The 16,862-nt window shown below is 41.3% G+C and overlaps 1 protein-coding gene across 9 annotated transcripts in view; it reads left to right on the top strand.

Moving 5' to 3' along the window:
- The window catches only part of DOCK10 (dedicator of cytokinesis 10), a 140,453-nt gene that overhangs the window by 42,834 nt on the left and 80,757 nt on the right, over window positions 1-16,862 (top strand). For 7 of the 9 annotated variants that reach the window (XM_088060796.1, XM_088060792.1, XM_088060794.1 and 4 more), the window contains exons 2-3: window positions 8,387-8,506; window positions 16,083-16,172. In XM_088060796.1, the coding sequence (XP_087916922.1) occupies window positions 8,387-8,506; window positions 16,083-16,172 (210 nt within the window). The remainder of the gene's footprint in view (window positions 1-8,386; window positions 8,507-16,082; window positions 16,173-16,862) is intronic. The other 2 variants (XM_088060798.1, XM_088060797.1) reach the window with 1 other exon arrangement.

Raw genomic sequence — 16,862 nt, 5'->3', positions numbered from 1 at the left:
GAACAGAGATCAGAGCTTTCTCTTCAGTGCTTGAAAGACAAACTGTACTCTAAAACCAAAGTCTGCTAAAAAGAAATCTTAAGTTTCAAAGTAAATGAAACTGTTTTAAAGACAATCCTGTGCTGTGCATGGTGTTATGTAAAATCTACCCCATTTTAGCAGCAGGTTTGTGCTGGATGAACCTGGTGGAGGGGTGGGTGGGTAGGAATGCCTGGCACATCCTTCTTTTTGTACTTCCCCTGAACCTGTACACAGATAACCATGGGTAGATCTCTCTGTCTCCCTAATTCATCCAGTGTACCTGTTGCTAGCCACTTCTATTACTGCTGTGTAAATACTACAGGTATCAGAGCTGGGCTTCTACCTCTGCTAGAAGGGCAAAAATTGGGAGTATCTTTTCTTTAAATTAGATTTTCCTGAGCCTGCAAAGACTGTCCATGTGAAGTTATACACGTGTGTGTGTGTGTGTGCGCGCGCGTGTGTGTGTGTGTGCATGCACTGATAGACTCAGAAGTGCTGTTTACATAAACTTTATACTGGAAGCTGACAAGCTTTGGTTAAATCCACTGCGAGCAGCTTTCAGGCTGGTTTTGTTAATGTTTCTGCTTGGGGTCATGGCTCTGCCCACCTGAGATGTGCTAGAAGAAGCAGACATGAGGTAAAGTGTATTTCCAGAGCAGCTGAACTAGACTCACTTCAGCATCCCCTTGGTGGTGCACAGGGCAAGCAAAAGCCCTTTTCCTTCTCTGGACTGAAGTAATCACTAAGGAGGCAAATGCCTGAGCAGAACTCTCCAGCTCTGTTGGCAGCTCCTCTCTGCTCCCCCACAGTGCCATCCCTTCTGCCCAGTCCCCTTCCACCACATCCTACCTGTCTCTTCACATGTCTGCATGAAGAGGAGTGAATTGCGTCTTTGGCTTTAGCTTGCTTTCTTCATGGATAGATTCTGTGTGGTAGATTCAAAGAAAGTCTTTTGTTGCTAAAACTGCACTTTTTGTTCCAGGTTTAGGTCAGGTAAGGGGAGAGAAAGTGGCTGAAGGTTGTTAGGTTAGAGATCTATCTATGTAAATTATTAAAAAAAACTTTCAATGCTTTACAAAACTTTCTTGTTTTTCCCCTGAGGTGACCTATGGGCAAATATTTAGTCTGGGCTTCGGAAGTCCTCACTATTTAGAAGCTGTTATTCTTGACATTTTGAAAAGCTAACCAGTTAAATTCAAATTTAAAACTTAGCACATTCTTGTCAGTGGCTGATTTTAGTATTTTTATGATTAATTTGAATTTTTTAATCTCCTTCCTAAGAAGAGTTGCAAGATACTGCATAAGCAGAGAGAATGAGTAAGTTGTTGCCTTGTTACCCTGAATGTTTTTTGCAGATTGTACTGATAATTTTATCAAGTGTCTAAGAGTGTTAGTCCATGAAGATGGGCATGCCCATGCACTGCCATACCAGAGTGGGAAGGCACTGCACAAGGCTGCACTGCCAGGTGCACAGCCGTGGTTGGGAAACAGAATTCAGGAAACGCGGTGATGAAGTGGAACACAGCACAAAGCATCTCCTCTCCCTAACCCTTGCCGAACCAGCAGTCCTGTGTGGCTTCCACGGTTTAACCATGAGGGAGGTAGTTTTGTGAGGGCTGGAGCTTTCAAAATTCATAATGAAAGGAATGATAAATTCTGTCTTGAGAAACAAGAGGTGTTAGAAGGAGTGGGTCACGCCCAGTTGCCTGAGAACAGATCTCTGTGGTTTGAGCAGCCTTACCCCTGGCCGCTTGTCGGTTGCTGTGCTGGAGCAGCTCCGAGTGCCACTGAAGGCTTTATGATCATTAGTTGACATGAAAGTTTTGAATTAGCTCGTCCACATGAGAGGTGTTTCTATTTTTCAGGACATGCTGAATTCTCTTACAGTAATTTTTAAAGCTGGAACATAATATGAAGTAGGCTTACATAGACTGTGATCCACAAAACAGTGGTGGTGTGAGCAATTAGGATTCGTTCTATCCCAGCTGTATTTGTACAAAGTAAGTCTCATTTAGTCAAGCAGGTCACTTATTGGTATCAATCAGAATTTTCTTTGAATAAAGAGACTTTAAAGAATGAAAATTACTTTTCCCTTTTGTTATTCCCAGGAGGGTCTTCAACAGGTTTCCTTTCTTTTGCTCTGCTTGAGCTGATGGATACAATAGCATTTTGGCAAATAATTTCTGAATCACTAGGAACTGGGGGTTGGATTCTTCGTAATTCTTTGTGATTTTCTCTGTAGCAGAGTCGTGTGGGAACTGGCAATCCCCTTAATGAAATTTATTGGCACATTGGCTTCAGTGCTGACACTGAAGAGTATATTAGTTGTGCTGTGCAGCCCTGACTGGATTCCTTCCAAGTGCAGTTCTCCAAGGTTTACTGAAAGTCATGACAAATTAAACATTTTGGACCTGACAAGTGAATATATTTTAAGGTGGGAGGGGGTGTGTCAAAGAAAATTTTCTTTGTACCACTAATTTTAATAAATTTGTTGACTATGAATCACATACTGAGCCAAATGAAGCCTTTGTAATGTAGCCAGAGAGTTGGTTGACTGTAAATAGATGCAGAACAGGCCAACCAGTCATAAAGAGGAGATCTGAATCAAAAGGAGAGACAGTCAGCCTGCTGGTTCTGGCTGTGCTTCCCAATCCATACCCCAGATACCTTTTGCAGACCTTGAATTGCCTGCCCTGTACTTGAAATGCAATAGTTATTTTCCTTAAAGGAAATCTATAACACGATGCAGAGTGTGTTGGGAGCAGAGGGAGGGCAGGCCTGTGGGATGAAGCATTTTGAGTGGTGATTCCTGTCACTCCCAGCTCAGCTGCTTGAGGTTGTTGGGGACACCTTAATCCCAGAGTGGCTGTGCTGCCTGTGCTGCCATGGGACTCCCTGCCAGGAGTACACGGGGTCTTAGGCAGCTCCCCCATCATCTGCTGGGGGAAAAGGTGCACCCAATGGAGATACCCTTCCCATGGAATTCACCCAAGGCACCAGACTGCTCTGCTGCCCTGGGAATAGAGACAGACATTGGTCCTACAGAAATGCAAAAGTCTTGGTGACTCCCAAATTGTTTTACAGCCTCAGCTTCAGCTCCTTGAGTGTTCAGGCAGCTGCAGGTAGCACATCTCAGAACTACTGGGCATGCTGGATCTCTGGCTTATCTGAGACAGGGTTAAACTCAGCCTTTGTGCTACATTTTCTCCAAAAGTCATGGAAGTCCTTTATTCTTTAGCTTCAGTTTGGACCGGCTTGGAAAAGAATTATTCAATTGAAGTTGGCCTGCCCTGGTACATATATTAACCATATGAAATCATAGAAAGACATGTATTATGTCAGAGACACAGTATTTAACTGGTGACAGGAAATGTGAGAAGCACTTCACATTGGTGTCATCCTAGAAAGCAGTTTAATTTGCTGTTGTGAGTTTTGGTGGCATTTGGTTTGGTTCATAATATCATTAAGAAGTGTAAAAAAATGAAGGAAGGTGATGCTGTTGTTTTAGTAAGTGGCCCTTTCTGAGTGCACGTTTTGGTATTTCAGATGTATAACAAACTTTTTGACAAGCCATAGCTTGGATGAAATATAAAATCTGAGTCTTTCTTGATCTTAACTAATCTGGCCATCACAATAGTTTTGACTCTCTTTATGAACATGTATCCTTCTGTCCCAGAGACAGGATATGGGTAACTGAAGTCCAGGTAACTGAAGTCCATCAACTTAACTTCTTTCTGTTTGTCTGTTTCCTTAATTTTTTCTTCATGGTGTGTGGAAGAGAAGAAATTAATTTAAACATCTCTATTCAGCTCAGTAAATTTTAGATATTGAAGATTTGGTGTCAGAATAATATGACATTAAAGCATTAGAAAATCATAGCAGTTAGTCTAGCTTATTTTTAGAAAGGGGAAGTTCTTGGGATGACTGTTCAGAGACTATTGGACTCTGTTACATCATTTCCTCCTTCAGGGAGTGTTCACAGAAATGCAGCTTTAGGAGGAGGAGATATAATTATGAACAAATGATGGGTACTAGCATTAGTGCACAATGTCTGTGCATCTGGAGGCAAGTCTAGTACCATATTTGATTCTGTAATATCATTTATGTGGATATTTTGGGTAATTACTACTGGGAAATGTCATCCTTTTTTACCTAGTCTAGAAGATGGTGGCAATGAAGCCATATGTCACTGGTGGAATCTGGCCAGTTTCACCTCTGTGAAACTATATTGTCCTCCTATGGTGTTGGCTCTGATTTAACATCTCTCCAGTGTTCCAAAAGAGTGTGGAAAAGCTGGCTCAACAACATACAAAGCTACACTACACTGCCAGGGTTTGAAGTAAATGGTACTGCTGAGAATGTTGTAGCAGGTGAGGAGTCGGAGATGGCTTTTTTACTAGATGTATTCACAACCATTTCAGCACAACTAAATTCATTACTCACTTGAGATGGAGAATATAAAAAGCATTACGAAATCCAAGCCAGCATAATTTGATTTTGGCACAGATTGCCAGGTTGGCCTCTTTCCAAAAAGAACAGACAAGTTAAATTTAGAAGAGGCAGCGCTGTGGTTATTAAATTAGCTTTAAATCAGCCCCACTCATTTACAGATCTCTGCTAGTGCTTGCAGGGAGAAATTTGCTAATCCCAACATCTTCTGTCTGCTTGGGAGAAAGCGGAGCAGCCACCCCACACCAGCAGAGATAAGCTGCTAACTAACCAGCTGCCACTTGCCATCACAACTGCAGCACAAGAGTTGCACTGCTGAGCCCTGCCAAGTCCAAAGTACTGACTCTGCAAAGGATGGAGTCAGCATCCACAGAGAAGAGTCTTATGGTCTGTAAGAACATGCAGAATTGATGAGGAGAGGCATCACATTTATTATACTATCATGCTTGATGCTGGCAGGGAATGGACTAAATTATCTCTGCAGCCAGAGTATTGACAAGGATGGGCTATTACTTGCATCTCTGATTTATGGGAGCTGGCATAATACAGTATTGCATTTTACACAGGATTTTGCTGTACTGACATGGAAAGAAGAATATAATTTTTATTGCATCAGTAGAAAAACATCATCATAAATACTGAAGTGCTTCACTGAAAAGTTTTGCAGTAGGCTTGATAATGTCATATCTACTTGCATTTATTTCAGATGTGTAATGTTTCTCCACAGACTCCTCTGTTAACATCTGTTAAAATGCTTCCATCAGATCATGCCCTTTGCAGCACTGAGAGCAGGAGAATTAGTGCTGTGGGAACAGTGATGTTCATACACTTGCTGTGTTCCTCTGCTTTGGGGTTTTCTCGAGCTGTATTTTTGTCTCATGTAAATGACCTTGTAGCTGCCAAGGAGAAGTTTTCCCCTGGAGTGTTTGAACAGTTTCAGCAGTGGCTTTCTGAGCATTGCTGGTTTCTGAAGAGCAAAGAGAGGGCAATATGACATGGCTTATCCTGCCTCCATTAGCACCCCGACATCTGCAGAATATTAATTTTGAAGGGGATGTAGCTGCATCCACCCCAACCTTACTGGGATTTCCAGGGGGGAAGAAGGAATACCTCTTCCTTCTGCCAACCCCAGCAAAAAGGGTAGTTTTCACAGGCATAGAAAACCTGCAAATGCTACACATTTTTATGGGGTTTCCTCATATTTCAAGAGAAGTCCCAAGATTTCTGGAGTTTCCCAGCTCTTTCTTAGCCTACTTCAGTAGGAAGGGGACTACTTATGTCATTTGTTTGCTTAATATTTTCTTAGGAAATTTTGAAAATTGACATTCATGATGTTTCCAAGGAGCATCTGACCAAGATTAAGATTGTGTTGACATATGTCTTGTTTAGGGGAGCGGACATTTTATGATTTCAGTGGTATATCTGTCTTACTAAGAGTTGAGATTGTTCCAGAATCATTAGCCTGACAGTATCAGCTCTGGAAAGGGAGGGTTGTCAGTGTCAGTGTCAAATTTTCTGCAGGAAATGTTAATATTTTAGTGAAACCATTATACAGGAAAAATGCTTGTTTGAAGCACAGGTACCTCATAAATGTCATTGCATGTATTTCTTTCACTTTTACTTTGAGTTTTCTGGTAAATGGTTGCTATAAAGTTTCCTGCTGAAGGTAAGAGTTGCACTACTACAAGTTTGCTTTTTGCTGAACTTGAACTGAGTGAACTTTGTTCAGGTTTAGGTACCATTACCAAAATGGGTGGTACAGCATAGATGGTAGGTACACTCAGTGTGCACTGGTGTTTTCTCTTTGTGGTTTTAACTCCATAACTTATGTATAATGTATATGTATATTTATAAAGCAATATTTAATAAATAGATGCAACGACAGGTTTAATGATAGCAAGTCTGAAACTCCTGTCAAAGATCCTGCAGTGGCTTAACACAGTTTGGAAGGGAATGAGAGCAGGCTGTGTTTGGTGACGTGGCCAAGTGACCCTGTTAAGTTCTTGTGGGGACCCACTGTCAGCAAAAGACAGAGAGACCTCACTAAGGGGTTTGGCTGGTACTCAGCCCAGGACCTCCTTGAGCAGGACTGGATCATTGTGTGTCAACTGGGACAGCCCAGGGCTAAGTACTGACTTGAAACAGCTTAAAGTGATGTGGTTGGGTTCATATGAAGTCTTATGTCCTAGTAGGGCTCTGTCTTAACTGGACATCACAAAACCAGAATCCAGTCCTGTCACAGAATATAAATCAGACATGAAAGGTTTTTTTTTCAGTTTGTTACTGTTATGTGCTGGTCTTACCTGTCTTTACAATCCTTCAATGTCTCAGCGTCAGTAGATAGTGCTTGTGGCTTGTGAATGCTAAGCAGTAAGGATTTTTAGAAGTGTATTACTCTTAAGTGTGCAGATGGGAGTGTGAGAGTTAATAGTTCGAGAAGAGAGGTAATAGATCGATCTGCTGAAGGAGTTCTAACTGTTTTAATTGCCTTGCCAGACTTTGGTGGAGCTTTAATGCTTTAAGCAGGGATTTGGAGTAGATGACCTGCAGAGGTCCTGAGTTATTTTGTGATTCTTGCATCAACTGTTCAGCAATTGAAGAACTTTCTAAGAACATGTGTATTCCTGTGTCTTAATTTAATTTGTGTGGCTGTATTACTGATACTTAATTAAACTTTGCATAGATGCTTTTGATGCCAAGTGGAGTCTTGGACTCAATATATAAGTGAAAAAATGTTCATAAGAAATCTTGATATGACTGTGATTACAGAATAAACAAGACCTGTCAGGACAAAGTCAAAAGGGAGAGGGACTATTACATTTGAATCATTATGTGTATAATGGACCATACATGAATGAGATGGGTAAAATCATATATGATAGACAATCTCATTGGAGAAATTTGTTTTATGGAGATGTCAAAGCTTTCTTTTTCAATACATCTTAGTTTTGATTTAGGGAAGACAGAGGGAAATTTTATATAATTCTGAATAGCCCAATGAAAGAATAGTGGATAAAATATTACTTATCTAATGTCCACTTTTGAATCAGACTAAGAGAGTAAATGTGACTGCATTTGCTTTCCACTAGTGTCCTTTTTCTCTTTCATCACTTTCTTTTCCATCCCTTCTGGCACTTCTCTTGCCCTTTCTCATTCATTCTTCCTCATGATTACATCTTCGAATTGAGCAAATGTTCTCACTCTAGTACATGACTCTCTATTTGTTTAAGGTATTCTAGCATGTCAGGCAGGCTTCTCTTTTTCTATGTTTGGGTTGTATTTCAAGACATTGTGACTTTACTTTTTCCTGTGGTGGTTTCTTACTTTATTGCTGTTTCGAGCAATAGTAGAACTGCTGTGGTGATACTAGTCCTGCTTCCTGAGAAGAGAAGCCATGGAGGTGGATGCCAGATAGTTTATCCCAGGAGAATAACCTTGGATTATTACCAAGTAAAACAATATGATGGCTTTCACAAGCTGCCAGCAGTTCAAAAGGTGAATTGTGTAAGACAGTGAAGAAATAATTAGTTTTCTTATTCTGAAACATACTAGCTCAAAATCCTATGTTCAGTTCAAACTGTGTCCATCAATTTTCTTGATGTATTTATGGAGAAAAAGAGAGAATTCCTGAGACTTCCAGATAAATTATCATGGTGGTTTCAGTCTGTGTAATGAGCTGACAGATTGCTCTGGAGTTTTGAGATGGAGAGTGGCTGTTACAAGTGGCCCAACTTCCTCACTTCACTCTCATGCATGAGCTCAGATGCAACAAGCTGAGCAGAATGGAATGAAAGGAGAAGTTATTCATGCTTTGGTGTACAAAAGCAAAAATAATGCAGATCTCAGCTTATGAAGGGGGAGGAAAGCAAATTTGTGTGTAGAGAGAGATCACCTGATCTTTTCTTTTTTTCCACAGCAGGAAAAACCCAAACTCTTGGAGCCTTTGGATTATGAAGCCGTTATCACAGAGATCGAAAAAAACATTGGGGACAGCCAGTTTAAGGATCTGATATTATTCCCTGATGATGACTTTTCAGTAAGTACAATGTGTTAACTCCTTTGCTTAGGTTTGTTCTGTTCACTTATTTAATCTCCAATGCTAGAGGGAGAGCCAGAAGTTGTCTAAGGGCTCTCTAAGATTTTCTTAAATTATGCACAATGCCATGCTTCCCTCTCACCAAATTTACTTGTTTTGGGGTTTTTTTCCTCTGACACTTATATATGCATGACTTTACTCCTCAGGCTTAGATGAAGCTTGAAGCCCTGTTTCTTCCCAGATGCATTTCAGGAACTCACTAAACATGTTATTCTATAATGTGTGCTTGTCTGTTTGCTCAGCACATCATTCGTTTGGCCAGTCCTAGAATCTCTACCTACTATTATAGTCTAATTTAATCTGTAACTTCTGATCCTGTTCTGTTTGATGTATTTGGCCACTAGATAGATTCTCTTCTGCTGAGAAAAGCTGTCATGGTGGAACACTGAGGAGCAGTAGATCCCTGACCCCACAGCCACGGAGCTGCCTGACCTCATCCTCATTCCCCACTGCTTGTCCTGGCAAACTGCAAAGACACTGAGAGCCTGGAGGCCCAGGGCAGCTCTCCAGTGGCAGTGCTGGGGTGCTCAGATGGGTGGCTGGGGAGGTGTTCTGCCAGGCAAGTATATGTGCAGATTGCCTGCATTGAACAGCAACTTCTGCTAAATCACACCATCTTTTTATAACATTTAGGTTTTGATGAACAGGCATTCTCTAATGGAAAGGCATTTCAATTTGTGACCAATTGTAACTGCTCTGTGAGGGCCCTTCCCATCAGCTCATGGCACTGCTACTGTCCTAGGAGGGCAGCTTAATCTAATTGACTGCTTTGTTTTACTAAATGGCTCGATTTCCTTGGTGGCATTAACTGAGTTAGTGTGCTCATGGGATTGAGAGAAGCTGAACAGAAAAGATTTCCTCATTATTGTTAATTCCTTTATCCATTTTGCACGTTTGTCAATTTATGAAATTGAAACTTAGCATTACAAAGCTGAGTTGACATACTGTGTGCTGTCACAAGGCCGTTGAGCCCTTTGATTTAGAGTAACTGAGCTCAAGTCCATGGATCTTCTCAGTGAAAGAAGAATCTTGTCCTACTTCTGAAGACCTCTGTCTGTCAAGCATATTTTCATATCCTTATTTTCATTTTATTTTGAGCAGTCGCTGGATTTTCATAGCTAGTTCTGTTTTGTTTCCTCTGTGTTGTACTTTGCAACCATCTGGCATAATCTATTTAAATTCAAAAAACAATAAGAAAAAATAGATTAAGACAGATGAGAGAGGTACCTGCATGGTAGAGGTGGTCTGTACTCATTGAAGAGCAAAGTCTGTGGTAGGTAGGGTGCATATCCTTGCAATGAACCTCTCTTGTCTTTGTTCTAAGTCAGTGTCAGCGGCAAGAGCCTATGCAGGTTTTCATCCCAGGCAGGTTTTCCAGTTGCAGAGTATCTATTTATAGTCCTGCTCCCTCCTGCTGAAATATTACCTGAGCACAAAAGTCTGGGTCAGGCGTTTGAGTAGAAAGAGATCCACATCTGACTGAATTAGGAGATGCCCAGGCTGGCTCTGAGTGGGATTTAATGGGATAATGCCCAAGGAAATGGTGGCTGGCTCTCTTTAACTCCTAATGATTACACTTGCTGCAGACTTTGTGTCTCAGTGTTGATACAGCCCAACTTTGGGCCTGTGGGTGAGCACATCCTATGGGCAAAAGTCTCTTCAGAAGCAAAACCCCAGCTAAAAGAGTTGGCTGAAGTAGTGAACATAGGAGAAAGTTCTGCTTTTAATAATGGTTTCCTATTTTTGGATCTGACATGTTCACCACATGCGTCAGTAGGGGTGAATTATTGTAGCTGTTGTTTCATTTCAGATTTGTTTCTCTTTTTGACTTGCATTCAAAGAGAATGCTGTTATTCTCACAAGACTTCTGTTGGTCATTTCCAACATCTTATGTGAAGTCTGTGGAGCAGCAGAGAATTCTTTATATCAATCTGAGCCTGATAGACTGTATTCCTCCATCCCCTGCATCTCTACAGAAGAGCACAAGATGTGTACATTACAGATGTCTTTGCTGGTTATATTCCAGTTGGGGAAAAGATATTTCACTTCTTTTGTAACCATGCTTAATAATCCCTTAAAAAAAATAAAATAAAAAATTGATTCACAGCAGTTCTACTTTTTGTTTTCCTAGCAATTCCTTCCTTATAACTTGTTTGCCTGCTCAAAGTCCATTTTCCATTTCAAAAAAAGCACATCAGCTCAGCTTCATTTTTCACCTGTTCCTGGATCCCATGAATAAATTTGGCTTTTGTTTCTGTGCTGTGTGAAATAATGGCCAGTGGATATTTCTGCAGCAGTACATCAGTACAGAGCTTACACTGTACTTCTTGGTGGTAGTAAGAGGGAGTTGATGGGCTTCCTGTTGTACTTATAAAAAGCTTGGTGATGATCCTGGTAGTTTTGCATCCTCATCGTTGGGTTTCTGTACTTCCTTCACCTTGGTTCACCAAACCTGGCCACAATCTCCTTGACAACTGGAATTGCTGCTGTCTGGGATTCCTATTTCTCCCTTTTCCTCTGTGTGTTTGCCAGAAAGGAAGCCATGAAGGAAGGGTTACACCTTTCTTCAAGTTGGTCTCACACCTTTAACTTTTGACATCTTAGCATTACCTGGATTTGTTGTCATACATATGTACTTCTACTCCTAAATGCTGTCATATAGCCAAACAAAATACTTGCTGTATCCTTTCATAGATTTTTTTTTGTCTTTTCTTCCATCCTTTGGAAATTCACTGAACACCCAGCAGTCTCTTTTCAAATCTCCAGGATCTGAAGTCTTGTTTAAAATCACTGCTGCTCTTCCTTAGTGGCAACAGGCTCAGCACTCCTTTCCTAATAGCTTTTCTTGTGTGGAGGTTTAGTAGCTAAATATGTTAACAGTATGTTGGTAAATATAAGTTAATTGCTTTAAAAAGGTAGATTAAAGTATTTAATAGTCACTTAAATTTGTATAGTATAAAAGCGTATTAAACTCTCTGCATCTTGAAAATTTGTTTCTCCTTCTCACATATGACTTTCCTAAATCTGTTTGAAAAGCAGAATTCAGACTTTTTAAAATTACTTGTATAAATATGGCTGAATGCCTGGTTTTCAACCTGCAACAGAAACAATAATTCATTGCCTAAATTTAGGACAGGTGTAAGATGGCAAAACTTACCTGCACAGTGCAAAAGCTATTTAAGTTCAGTCTGATGTGCTCCTGACCCTTTGGGCTTCTGAAAGCTCACCTGGGATCCCTGTTCCTTCCAAGCATCGAGGAGGACTTAGAAGAAGAGGGGCTGAGTTATGAAATTGCTGTAATTGCCATCACTGCAGGTGTGATTGTTTCCAGGCTTCTTTTTTTTTTTAGCTCTGAACAAAAGTCAAAATCTCCCTATTTTTCAGGTTTTGAAACCTCTGCTTTCTAGATGCTGTGCAGGGACAAAAGTTGTTCATTTGGATACAGAAGTTCAGAACAGAACCAGATGCATCTGTAAGGGGAGGGTGCAAGAGTCATCAAGGACACTGCCCTTAACATGGAGTGTGTATGCCATAGGGGCAGCTGGAAGTGCTGGCCTTGCAGCCTCCTTGGAAAAACCCCTGGAGACCTGACTGTTATTTCTAAGCTCAGAAGAGTTACAGAGCTGAAATCATGAGTTATTTCAAATAGCACATGATTTGGCTCCCACTTACCATGTGAGTATCTGCTCATTCTTAGAGGAGCAGAAATTGAGTCCATTACTCTGATGATTGATGGGGTTATGGGTATCCTTGACATGCAAGTTTGCATGGGCTGGCAGGAGCAGGACAGGGAGAGGTAGCTGGGCTCCTAGGGAGGCATTCTAGCTGTTTAAGTAGGGAGAGCTAATACAGTCAGCAAAGGAACTGTGGGCAAAACTTAGCCACTCACACTGGATGTGATTCAGGGAGCGATGAGGCAAAATCAGCCCTTTAAACGTGCTCTGTTCCTGCTTTCCTTTCTCTTTTCCCCACACAGAGGTGGTGAGGTCTGTGCTGAGTCCCAACAGCCTCTGCACTGTGGTATTTACACAGCATAGTTGCATCTTAGCCTTCTTTTTTATTTTGATGGACTATGTCATCGCATGTTTTGGTAACATTAAGCAAATCTGTTTACTTGGATGAAAGTGGGGCTGAGCAACTTTCCTTCAGAGTCCCTGACCTTAAGCATTGCCAGGGAGGAACATGTCAGCCAGTGTGTGGTTAGGTCTCTGCAAAGGGCGGCCTTTGCAGGAAGGAAATATCATTGTTGTTGGTGCATCCCTCTCAAGATTTAACCACTACTAACGTGCTTTCAGACTAAAAGCTGTTCAGAATAGATATAGACTGAAAATGTCTGAAATGGCTAATGGAGTTTGAACTCCATTTTCAAATGCTAAATTCACCATGTCACTGGGAAGCCATCACTGCCTGAAAACATAATTCCTAATCAGTGTTTCAGAGGAGCAGTATTAATTTTTGTGTTTCATTATAGAAGATGAATGTGGCAAGAGAAGGTGCTTAGTGAAATTGCACCTTATAACTCATCCAACACCTGGGGCCAACAGCTTATGCAAATGAGACAGCCTGGTAGTGCCAGAAATTGTACTTAGATATAGGATATTTATATAAAATAAATTAAAAATAATTCAGAAGAATTATAGACTTGAATGCTTTAGGCTGATACCTGCATTATTTGATTAGCACTGTTTGTGTGCACAAATGAGAGGGTAATTTGTCTCTGGCTTGAACAAACAATTGCCATGATTGCCTAAACATTAGAAAAATAGGCTGAATTCACAGCACATTTATAAATACTGAATTCTCTAAATAAAATCTCTGATTTTTTGCATGACTGTTTCAGAAACATATATTCTGTTGTTGAAATTTAGTTCTGTTCTGAGCAATGCAGTTTTGGTGAATAATGGCATGCCTGATCAACCTTTAAGAGCATTTAACTTTGGAAGTAATCAACTATGAACAGGAAGAGCCTTTGTGGCCAAGCTTTTGCAGCAAAGTGGTTCAACATAACTAGTTCTCAGAAGGGAAGTGCTTTGTAGTTTTTAACACAAGTTTAAATATGACAATATGCAACATTTTCCACGTCCCAATTCTTTGTAAATAAACCTGTGATATTCTTTCTCAAAGTCTACAAAGGCAACAAGGCCAGTGTTACCTGATTTCTCAGGTTTGCAGGGCTGTGTTTCTCTCAAGCGCAGTCTTGTTGGAAAGGACACTGGGGGAATGTACCATGGGCAAGAACAGAGGGCTTGGGTGAAAACCTATCTTGTTCAGCTACAGTATTTTAACAGGTGTGTAAGGAGAGGGAGGCACGATGGCCCCACTAAGACAAATATTAGCTCTCTCAGTGTGTTCATAACACTTGACAGGAAGTGTTGTGTTAGGTAAAAGAATTGACTCGCTCTATTTTTTACCTATAAAAAAAAGATACTGGAAACTACTTTCTGTGCAATACATGGAGCAGGCAAGTTTTGCTGTGGGCAAGCAGAAAGGTCTCTGTGAAGCTTATTCACCATCATGACAAGGTCACTGTGAGGTACAGGGGGCATTACATCTCTTCTCCTGTGGCCTCCCACTCTGCCTTGGTCTGGGAAGAGCTGTGGATCCTCAGCAGTGCTGTGTGTGATGGGAGGATGGAGTTTTGTGGCTGCAGAGCTCAGCCCTGGGAAAAGCTTCACATCTTGGGCCACAGGGGCACCCCAGGCTTTCCAGCTGTGCTCAGGGATTGTGTCTTTTCATGACTGCTTAAAAAACGCTTCTGCTTAAAATGTCACGTATGTGTGAAGGGAATAAGGTGCATTTCAGAGTCTGTGGGTGCTGCTGGGAAGTCCCTAAGCAACCAAGAATTCAGACATCTATTACTAAGCATGGCCTGAAAAGTCATACTTCTCTACTTCTGCCTCTTTTGCTCATAGACTCAAAGATTGTGTAAATCACTTCATGCAGCCATTGGTAATACAGCTGGGTAGAGCCCAGGAACCCACATTTAGGAAACTGTGCTCAGTTTGTCAGAACAATGGGATTTTTTTCACTTCGTGGTGTCTGAGACAATCATAATTTTTTGAGAGACCTGTGGTTTAATCATATTGTATCCTGACCCCTCTGGATGAAACAGAAAAAGTTTGGGGAATCCCATGATCTTTCTGCCTGAGTGATATGTGCCTTTCTTCCATAACTACTCATGTGGAAAGTGATGGGGGAAATCAGAGTGGTTCTTTAATCAGAGTGGTAGCTTTAATGAAAAATGCAATCAAATAATATCCAGACACTGGTTGTGTAGAGTCTGGGTGCTTCAATTTCTAGAGAGAAAACGTCACCTTTTAGTCTGAGGGTGAGGATAAGGAGGAGAGCCTCCAGGGACACAGTAGGTACTGCAAGCTGCTTCATGGTATTAGTGTGTAGTGATTCTTCATACTAAACCAGTTGTATGGCACATGCCTTCCTCTGGAAATCATGGGTCTTTCTGTAATGGAAGAGAAAATGTTTTTGGGAGGTCAGATTTGTCTGGGTTTCAGTCCTTCGCTGTCTTGAATGACAGAGTTACTCCTTTGAAACTGAGAGCATAATCTGGGCTGCTGGGCATTGATTTTGGTTTTTTTCTCCTGTTATGGCAGAGAAAATGAGTAGGACGGATCTGTAGGTTAATTGAAAATACCCCAAAGCTTCCCCTTGGGAGCCTTCTGCGAAGAGGCCTCCTTGGCCGAGCCCAGCGCAGAGCCGTGGGTCACACAGGCACTGCTGGTGGCCCTGGCCTCTTGCTGGCCTGCTGGGAACCAGGAGAAGCTTGGCTCCTTGTGGAGAACTTCAGGAGATCCACTTTCCTCTGTGGTTTCCTGCTCTGGGGCCTGACAAGACAGCTCAGCCAGCAGCTGCTTTCAGAAAAAGGGCTTGATTTGTGCAGGCTGTGGAGGCTGGAAGTGGCTGCAGGCAGCGCCAGGAGGCCCTGCTCAGCCCTGTCCTGCTGCCTGTGCCCACAGGTGGGAATGTCCCTCCCAGAAGCTGCTGCCTGGTTCTCCTCACTTTCCAGCCTTTGAGCTGTCCTGTGACACTCCTTTTGCAGCTTCCTGGGGCGACTCTGCTCCTCTCTTCTCCGTTCAAAAGAGTCAAAGCTTTTAGTTCTATCTCCACATTCCTCACCAAAAACGCATGAGGTGGAGAAGGGAAGTGGAGGAAGCAAGTATCACTATTGGATTTGGCATGTGTTTCTGGGAGAGGATGTATGGAAGACCTGACTTTTTAATCAGAAAACTCAGAGACTGAAGGAACTATACTTGGAACAGTTTTATTCCCAGAAATCTACTTGAACACTGTTCTTGCTTGTAATTAATGCCTTAGCTGATAGTATTGAATAGTGTGTGTGGGCAGGAGCTGAGTTGCAGTTGTTGATATGCATGTGTGTTGGCTGCATGACAAACTGAAAAATGCAAGCCATGATAACAAGGTTCTTAACCTCTTCCTGAGACAAAACTGCTGTTCTGTTTGGCTTCGACTAAATTGCATATTTTTTGTTTATTGTCAGATAGACACAATTTCACTGGAAATCAGGACGCTGTATCCTTCTGTACCTGAAGATGCAGAACAAAAAGCAGAAAATTTATTTGTTAGAGAGGTGAGTATCTAATTTTAAATTAATCCAAGAGTTTGGGGGAGGTTTGCTATGTTTATAATGAGAATCTTTTTTAATATGCTTTAGGTGATTTGAATCAGGATTGGATTTTGAAGGCCATTAGGAGGGGGGAGGATTAACAGCATGTCTGCAGTTGCATATTGTGAGATGTTTGTATCTTAAAAAATTGCAAATGCACTGAATTAGCCTGTCATTGTGCTGTTTTCCAGCTGCATTCCCTGTCACCACTAGTCCACTGATATTGATGTTGGTATTTTTACATCACTGCTAATGATTGGTGATCTGCATGTGCTTTGCACTTTGAAAATATTGAAATCTTTCCAAAAATAGATAACCAGTTGGCACTGGTTTAGACTTTTAGGTGTTATTACAAGGTATGTATCTCATTTGGAGGTGTACATGTGGAGTAGGTGCACTGTGAAGGGTGCATAGGGGTTTATATTTATTGTCAGTATTTAGAGTCTGCTTTACCTTACCATAATAGAAAGTTCAGCAAGTTCTTCCATGACAGTTAGAGGCCCACCAGTGAATAGCTGCTCTACCTTTAAAAAAACCCATATGGTTGTATTTTTTTCATACCTGATCTCAGATTGTATGAGATTTCTCATCCTGCTGCCTCAGGAATATTTTGTGTTGTCACTGGTTTTATCATTTTGAAAGACTTTAGAGGAG

Source organism: Pseudopodoces humilis, chromosome 11, assembly GCF_049639895.1.
Source record: "Pseudopodoces humilis isolate 2021_Gansu_Grassland_sample_001 chromosome 11, ASM4963989v1, whole genome shotgun sequence".
NCBI lineage: Eukaryota > Metazoa > Chordata > Aves > Passeriformes > Paridae > Pseudopodoces > Pseudopodoces humilis.
This window is presented reverse-complemented; position numbering and strand designations above follow the sequence as displayed.